This window comes from Pezoporus occidentalis, unplaced genomic scaffold (assembly GCF_034315485.1).
Source record: "Pezoporus occidentalis ecotype Australia unplaced genomic scaffold, CSIRO_AGI_Poc_V1 ctg113, whole genome shotgun sequence".
Lineage (NCBI taxonomy): Eukaryota > Metazoa > Chordata > Aves > Psittaciformes > Psittacidae > Pezoporus > Pezoporus occidentalis.
In genome coordinates, this window is record NW_026912918.1 from 2,783,347 (window position 1) to 2,792,321 (window position 8,975).

The 8,975-nt window shown below is 45.3% G+C and overlaps 1 protein-coding gene across 9 annotated transcripts in view; it reads left to right on the plus strand.

Annotated features, from left to right (window-relative positions):
- The window catches only part of CREBBP (CREB binding protein), a 95,365-nt gene extending 87,812 nt beyond the window's left edge, over positions 1-7,553 (plus strand). For all 9 annotated transcript variants that reach the window (XM_062635571.1, XM_062635581.1, XM_062635598.1 and 6 more), the window contains 3 exons: positions 754-915; positions 1,182-1,463; positions 3,165-7,553. In XM_062635571.1, the coding sequence (XP_062491555.1) occupies positions 754-915; positions 1,182-1,463; positions 3,165-5,330 (2,610 nt within the window). In that variant the 3' untranslated portion in view covers positions 5,331-7,553. The remainder of the gene's footprint in view (positions 1-753; positions 916-1,181; positions 1,464-3,164) is intronic.
- Positions 7,554-8,975: the final 1,422 nt, after the last annotated feature.

An 8,975-nucleotide genomic window follows, 5' to 3' on the forward strand; every position in this document is an offset into this window, starting at 1 on the left:
GTGGTGAGCTCCCTGCTGAGACCTTGGGTTTTTATTTTCCAAGGACATGAAGTCTGAAAGTTATTTCTGTTTCCACAGGTCATCTGAATAGCATCATCTGCTATTTTTTACTCTTTACTTACATCTAGTATTCAGTATATGGTCACTGTGGTCTGCGTTGTTGTAACTTAGGTGAAGATTTTGGGGATTTGTGGCATTTTTTTTTTTTTTGCATTTCATATGCAATCATAATTTTTCAGAATAATGTATTTTGTTAGTATTACGTCCTGCATGTTTTGATCTGTGTACTAGCCCTAAATTTGTTCAGTACAAAGAAACATACAATAAATGAGAGCTCAAGCAATATGTGAAACCCCAAATGCACAATGAAGCGAAATACTCCCCTTCTGCAATTTAAGTTAATTTTATTTGTAACTCAGTTTATCAAGTATCTGTGAGATCTTATAAAGCAAGCAGTGGAAGTTGAAGTACAGTGAGAAGGGAAAAAAATAGTGTAAAGTAGGTATTATTTCATGTATATGCATACTTTAAAAACCGATTTTTTTTTTTTTTTTTTTTTTAAAGGCTGTTTGAATTTACCTGTCAGTTTGGCTTTTGATTTTTCCTGGAAGATAGAATATATTTAACACAGTATTGTTAATTTTCAGGCATTGGAACAAAGCTCTATTATTGACAGTGAAAGCGTTTCACTTTCAGCTACAGTGAATGGGAGAGAGCTCTAAGTGTAACATCTTTCCTATGCATTTATTGCAGGGAAGCCAGGGTGACAGCAAAAACGCCAAGAAAAAGAACAACAAAAAAACCAACAAGAATAAGAGTAGCATCAGCAGAGCTAATAAGAAGAAACCCAGCATGCCAAACGTGTCCAATGATCTGTCTCAGAAGCTGTATGCCACTATGGAGAAGCATAAAGAGGTACTGTCAAAATATGCTGCATAAAGGGATTATTTTATTCATGTAAATCCAGGCATGATGATACTCAGAACTGAAAAATCAGGAGGAGTAAAGCTTGTGATTGCACTAGAAACTTTTGTTGTCTTAAGAATATATTGGAAGAGATCAGCCTAAACTAAGTTAATTAGATAACATTTGTAGCATAGCATTTCTGCAGCAGAACATGAGCTTTTTTCTGCAAGATGATCTAACCTCATTGATTTTTCTTTTCCCCCATTTATCTTCAGGTCTTTTTTGTGATTCATTTACATGCCGGGCCTGTAATTAACACCCTGCCTCCCATTGTGGACCCTGATCCATTACTTAGCTGTGATTTGATGGATGGGCGAGATGCCTTCCTCACTTTAGCCAGAGATAAGCACTGGGAGTTCTCCTCACTGCGCCGATCCAAGTGGTCCACGCTCTGCATGCTGGTAGAACTACATACTCAAGGGCAGGATCGCTTTGTCTATACGTGCAATGAGTGTAAACATCATGTGGAAACAAGGTGGCATTGCACTGTCTGTGAGGTAGGTGGATGTCACCAGAGACTTCTGCTCTCTCTTGCCCTACAGCTGAGCTTGAGGGTTTGTGGTGGGATATTTATTTTTTTTTTTATACTGCCCAAAGTTCCTCCAGATTAAGCCTATCTTGATAAAAGGGCTGCTAATCCTTAAGGGAAGGTGACGGCCACAGTAGGGTACCTCTTCATCTAGATTAACTACTTTTAGTTTCTTGACATGAAAAACACCAATACTGCAGAATGGCTACTGCTGCATCATTTATTGCACTGTAGCTCCTCTCCATAGACAAGTTTTTAAGTTAAAGATCTTCAGGACTGAGTGGTGGGATATGACTGCACTCAAACTAACCTGAATGTGCAGGGCACTAGCTCATCCACATTAAATGGATGTCCACAAGAGAAGTTAGTGTACCTTTCTGCAAGGTAGCTTTTGTTCTGCTTTATATGTGGTACCTTGTGTTGTAAGGAGCACAATGTGTGTGTGTCCGAGTTGCTGCAAAGCGGGGCGAGGAGCTGCCACAACTCTTGATTATTGTCTCTTCAGCCCAGCATTAGTGGTTACCTGCCTTGCAGATCAGACCAAATAATTGCTTCCTAACCTGGCTCAATGCCTTTAATGACTGCTACTTTTACAGCATAGATCAATTTCACTGAACTATGTTAGAGAGCAATTATGAGTACAGTTATACTGGTGGACTTGAGGAGGAGGAGGTGTCCTCTGGAGGACTTGTGATGACTTCTGGCTGTAGTTGAACCAAAAAAAAAAAGGAAATTGAATAACTGCAGCCTAGTGCAAGTTATTGCCAGGTTTGTGGTGGAAGTCTTAATTAATCCCTCTGAGGAGAGCAGTAAACAGGGTTTCTTGAGGCAAGACTGAAGGAAATGGATCATACACACTGGGGGAATTAAGTGGTGGAAGTATGGAATTAAGTATGGCCATTAGGCTGCTTCTGGGTGCTTCTGTGTCAGGGAGTGCCTTTCCTTCAGCCAAAAAAAGGACAGGGTAGCAAAATGTGGGGGGTGTGAGCGGGTTTTCAGGTTTATGTCTGTCATAGCATGAAACTAGCATTTGATTTGAGGGTCATTTTAGAGATCTAAAAAAAAATACATAATTTCAGGGTAGTCAGTAATTACACTAAGAATAGCTAAATGGAGAACCAAACCAAATCTTTTAGGCAGTTGACAGTAAGTTTGTCTTACTAGTTGGAGGTTTTGGCTCTCCTTCTGTAGGTTACCCAGGTAGACATCATAGAAAAGTAACCAGTTCCTCACATCAAAAGGGGAAAAAAAAAAAAAAATAATTCCTGCCAGACTTCATGTAATAAAATGAAGATACGATTACATCCCCTCAGTATGTTGTTCCTGATAGTAGTCAAGACTTGTGATTGTAGGTTCACTTTGCTGACCTGGCTTCTGTCCTCAGCTGCCCCACACTCCCTGCCTCAAAAGTCTTCTCCTGCTGTCTCTCCAGGCTACACAGCCACTTCTCTCCCTCGGAGTATGAGGTATAAATTGAAACAGGTGGCTGTTGACAGCTCATGGCTGTTGTCCTGCTTTTGTTCTGTGCATGAGTACCCACTGAAACCCAGAGTGTGCTTCCACACCAGGCTCATGTTGCTCACCCAGCACCCCTGTTACTTTTCTCATCTTCTCCTGGTACGGTTAGTGCTCTGTAGACAACCAAACTCTGTGTTTTCTTTGTTTGCAGGACTACGACCTCTGCATTAACTGCTACAACACTAAGAGTCATGACCACAAGATGGTTAAGTGGGGCCTGGGTCTGGATGATGAGAGCAACAGCCAAGGAGAGCAGCAGTCAAAGAGCCCGCAGGAGTCGCGACGACTGAGCATCCAGCGCTGCATTCAGTCCCTTGTCCATGCCTGTCAGTGCCGCAATGCAAACTGCTCATTGCCATCCTGCCAGAAGATGAAACGGGTTGTCCAACACACCAAGGGCTGCAAGCGCAAGACCAACGGTGGCTGTCCAGTGTGCAAACAGCTCATAGCTCTTTGCTGCTACCATGCCAAACACTGCCAAGAGAACAAATGCCCTGTGCCATTCTGTCTCAATATAAAACACAAGCTTCGGCAGCAGCAGATTCAGCATCGCCTGCAGCAGGCTCAGCTCATGCGCAGAAGGATGGCTACCATGAACACCCGAAACGTGCCTCAGCAAAGTTTGCCTTCTCCTACCTCAGCAACGCCTGGTACCCCTACGCAGCAGCCAAGTACACCGCAAACACCGCAGCCTCCTCCCCAGCCCCAGCCTTCCCCTGTAAGTATGTCACCGGCTGGCTTTCCCAGTGTGTCGAGAACTCAGCCCCCTACTACTGTTTCAACAGGAAAACCTGCAAACCCAGTTTCTGCACCTCCACCTCCGGCTCAGCCTCCACCAGCCGCAGTGGAAGCAGCTCGGCAGATTGAGAGAGAAGCTGCCCAGCAGCAGCAGCAGCTCTACAGGGTCAACAACATTAACAATGGTTTGCCTCCTGGTCGCCCAGGGCTAGTAAACCCAACAGTGGGTTCAGTGAACCAGATGCAGCAAGTCAGCATGAATGTACCCCGGCCCAACCCTGTAAGTGGTCCAGTGATGTCCAACATGCAGCCTGGGCAATGGCAGTCACCTCCAATGCCACAGCAGCAACCAATGCAGCCAGGAATGGCAAGACCCGTTATGCCAATGGCAACACCACAGGCAGTGGCTGGGCCACGGATGCCGGGTGTGCAACAGCCGCCCCGAAGCATCCCCCCAAATGCACTTCAGGACTTACTGAGGACCTTGAAATCACCCAGCTCTCCACAGCAGCAACAGCAGGTTCTTAATATCCTTAAGTCCAACCCCCAGCTTATGGCAGCTTTTATAAAGCAAAGAACAGCCAAATACGTGGCAAACCAGCCTGGGATGCAGCCACAAGCAGGCATACAGCCCCAGCCTGGGATGCAGCAGCCACAGACTGGCATGCAGCAGCCAGGCATGCATGCACAAGCAGGATTGCAGAACATGAGCGCAATGCAAGCAGGAGTGCAGAGACCGAGTGTTCCTCCCCAGCAGCAAGGGATAGGAGCTATGAATCCCCAGGGGCAAGCAATCAATATTATGAACCCTGGTCACAACCCAAGCATGGCAAACATGAGTCCGCAGTACAGAGAGATTCTGAGGCGGCAGTTACTGCAGCAGCAGCAGCAGCAGCAGCAGCAAGGAGGGGCTGGCATGGCAGGAGGGATGGCAGGCCATAACCAGTTCCAGCAGCCTCAAGGACCAGGAGGTTACCCTCAAGCCATGCAGCAGCAGCGGATGCAGCAGCATATATCAATACAGGGGGGTTCCATGGGACAGATGGCTCAGATGGGACAGCTGAACCAAATGGGCCAGCCCGGCATGGGGGCTGACGGCACACCCAACATCCAGCAAGCACTGCAGCAGCGGATCCTGCAACAGCAGCAGATGAAGCAGCAGATAGGGTCCCCCGGGCAGCCTAACCCCATGAGCCCGCAGCAGCACATGCTCTCAGGACAACCGCAGGCGTCTCATCTCCCTGGCCAGCAGATCGCCACCTCCCTCAGCAACCAGGTGCGGTCCCCAGCACCTGTTCAGTCTCCCCGTCCCCAGTCCCAGCCACCACATTCCAGCCCGTCACCCAGGATACAGCCCCAACCGTCACCTCACCACGTCTCTCCCCAGACTGGTTCCCCCCACCCAGGACTCTCAGTTACTATGGCTAGCTCCATGGATCAGGGACACTTGGGCAACCCAGAACAGAGTGCAATGCTTCCACAACTAAACACCCCGAACAGGAGTGCGTTGTCTAACGAATTGTCTCTGGTCGGTGACACCACCGGGGACACACTAGAAAAATTTGTGGAGGGTTTGTAGCATTATGGGAGCATCACTTTTTTGTTTCAGTTTTTGTTTTTCCTTTCGTGTTCTTGGACGTTTTGTACTGAAAATTCAGACATCTGGGTTGTTTTGAATCCTGGATGGAACTGCTGCTTCCTACACATGGAAGAATGAATTGCTGTTTAAAAAAAAAGAGAAAAAAACAATACAAAGAATATATTTTTTTGTTAAAGCCAGGCGGTTAAAATATCTGGTCTCTTTTGTGGGTTTTTTTGGTTTTTATTTTTTTGTTGCTGTTGACTCATACCTTTTTTTTAATGGGGAAAACAAGTTCATTATAGTCATATTTTTTATTTGTATTTTCAAGACTTTAAACATTTGCGTTTAAAAGAAGAAAAAAATAATATTCAGAAACTGTTTCCTGAAATAATGCAACATTATAATGTATCCCAGTAACTTTGACACGTTGTGGGAAGATTTTTGTTTTTCTATAGTGAACTCTGCAGGCATTTGAAGTATTACCCCTGGGAAGATAGGAATGGACTCTTGCACACAAAAACACACATTGGCCAATGCCAAAATCCTTGTCTTGCAGATGTAGAAATTGTTGCTTTGTTTCTCTGATAAAACTGGTTTTAGATGAAAATAGGGATGATCACTCTTAGACCGTGCTGATTTGAATAGAGAAGAAGCATTCTTTTCTTTCTTTCTTCTGTGTGAAACTTGAAATGAGGAAAAGCAATTCTAGTGTAAATCATGCAAGCGCTATAATTACTATAAACAAGAAAATCCAAGAAGATTCAATCACTGTATAGAATGGTAAAAAAAAAAAAAAAAACAACAAAAAACTCATTTCTTACTTATAATATCATATTGTTAAATAAACTGTGTGCAACAGACAAAAAGGGTGGTCCTTCTTGAGTTCATGTACATGGTATTAACACTTAGTGTTTGGATTTTTTGTTATGAAAATGCTGTTTTCAACATTGTATTTGGACTATGCATGTCTTTTTTCCATTGTATATAAAGTATTGCTTAAAATTGATATAAATTACTGAAGTTTTTAACATGTATTCTGTTCTTTAAAATCCATGTAAGAATGTTTAAGGTTTTTATTTATTTATATATTTTTTGGATCATGTTCTTTGTAAGACATAGCTATGAATATTCACTCATTACACAGAGCAGCCAGAGGCAGCGGTAGGAGTGGCACAATCCATGGCGTATTGTAGGTAGCATGTCTGTTTTACAACACCCTTTAGTGATTGTTTCCTTTTCGGGGAGGGAGAGGAGAGGGCAGTGGTTCCCATCCATTGACTATTTGCAGGTGTTCATCCATAAGGGTTAACTGGAATAAATTATTAATAGCCGTTGCTTTTTAAAAACTGCATTAATTTAGAGAAGGATCACCAATGAAAGGAAAATAGAGAGTACTGAGTTAATTCTAGGCTAATTTATTTAGTCTACAGTAAAATATGAACCTATTGACTTTAACACTATTTTTCTGCTGTTAACTCTGAGTCTAGATTTGAGGGTTTTCTGTGGAATAAAAAATAACAAATCATGTACATGTTCCCTTTAATATCCTGTCACCATGCCCTCATGTCCCTGGGCTACTTGTTCCTTCTCCCCCTCAGTGAATTGCTTTCTCAGAGCTAAAAGCTCCTGGGAAACTTTCCCCCTTGTAGGTGTGACCTAAAACCATGGCTGGTCGTAACCACCACCCCTCAGCCCGTAAGGTTATACACGCCTGGCACAGGATCTGCAGCAGACCTGGGAAGGTATCCCGCCCCAGCAGGAGCACCGGGCACTCCTGGCTTCCTCCAGCCTTACTGGTTTTATTGGCACAATGTTGGGGCAGGATTGGGGGACAACAGCAAAAGGATTTCTCTCAACTCGTATCCCCATCCTGTGCAAAGAGCAGTGTGCTGTGGCGCTGCTTCGTTCTTTTTAACTGTAGAGGGTCTCCGCTTAAACTTTACTGGCAAACTCTTCACTGTTGCATCTTTTTCACCACCATTGGATTCATCTGCCCATACCATTGTCTTCAGCAATTCAAGATGTCAAAATCTGGGGCTGGGGTGAGGTCAGTGAACACTAACCTAAAGAAAGTGCTGTAAAAAGAACAAAAAAGGATGGAAAGCCCTAATGCTGTGTCTCATGCTGTGTACTTAAAAAAGAGGAAGAATACTATATTTGTGATCAAAAAGAGGAAACTTGAAATGTGCTGGTGTTTCTAATAAAAGCTGGTAAAACTGCTTGGATTGGAGGATGGTTCCACTTGGCTGGTGCCCACTCAGATCAGTTATGCCTGACAGCCAAGGTTAAGGTAACAGCACTCAATCTCACTAATACCTTTATGTAGTATCCATTCTAAAAGCATCGGCACTGTGTCTGGATTTGGATAAACCCAGCCCTGGCTGGGGCACAAAGAGGAGGTGTGGCTCTCATGCATTCCTGTTCCTGTTGGAAAGCAAATGCCAGGATACTTTTAAGTACCACCTGAAGTAAGTTGAGAGCACAGAGCAAGGGATGGGTTTAGATCTGACAATCCCAGCTTCCTGGAGCAGTTGTTTCGGGTAAGAGCAGGTATTTTACCAGGGAGCAAAGGGAAATGCAAAGTCAAACAGGAGGAGGGGCTAGGCTTGGTGTGCAACCACAACAGAACTGGAGGCTTCACTACGGTCTCCTTTGGGCATTGGTAAATGCAGCATATCTGAAGACTGGATGGACATCTGATCTGTGTTTTGATCGGGGAGGTACTGGTGATAAAGGAGCAGAATCCTAAAATCACACCACCACAGTGGAGAGTGGTGCAGGATCTTGGTCATTGAAGGGGATGACCAAGACCTTACTGAATTCTGCAGGGGATGGTGAGTTCTGAATGGTGAGCTGCAACAATGTGGTTCTCTGCTCCTAGTCAGATGTCCACCAGCACTGCCACCACATCAGGCTGCGAGCATGTTTCTTCTCACCGTAGATACACCACTAAGGCTCACCACCTTGGTTGCGTGTTGCTGTCCATCAAGCCAGAGATCTGCCTGCTGCACTGGTGTAAGTGCTCCCTGCTCTGGACTTCCACCTGGATGTGTTAGAGTGAAGGGGTGAGCCCTGGCTGCAGTGGTAGGCTGAGGAAGAGGAGCCCTTCTGCTGGGGTGCAGCCAGTGCCAAACTCCCCATCAGTCACTGTCTCGGGAGCCAGAAGCAGTCTCTCTACAGCCTTAGCACATAATATTCCTTTAAGTCTGTGCCAGCATAGGGCAGTAAGTGAAGTTAATGGCCTACAAGGTGACCCTGCTGTGCAGCAGGTGCTTCTTCCACAGCAAATAACAGCCCATGGTTTACTCAGGGCAGTGAAGATCAGGCAGCCACCATGGAGTTGGGAGCTGGGGGAGCACTGCAGAGCAGATAAGCTGCTGTGTGGGAGCAGTGTGTCCTTCCTGCATCACCGTTAAAATGGGGAGCAGGGTGATCTATTCAGTGACCTGCCAGGGCAGCAACTGGTGCCAGTCAGTGCCAACCACCAGATGACTGAAGCGAGCCTGGGCAGAGAGGAGGACTTGTACTAGACGCCAGGCAATCCCCAAGCCTTCCCTCCAGCACCATACTTCATGGCTTAACGGTCAGACGCATGGCAAGGGAGGAGGAGGGTTCTGGTGTTTCACAGCAGGTACCAGAGCT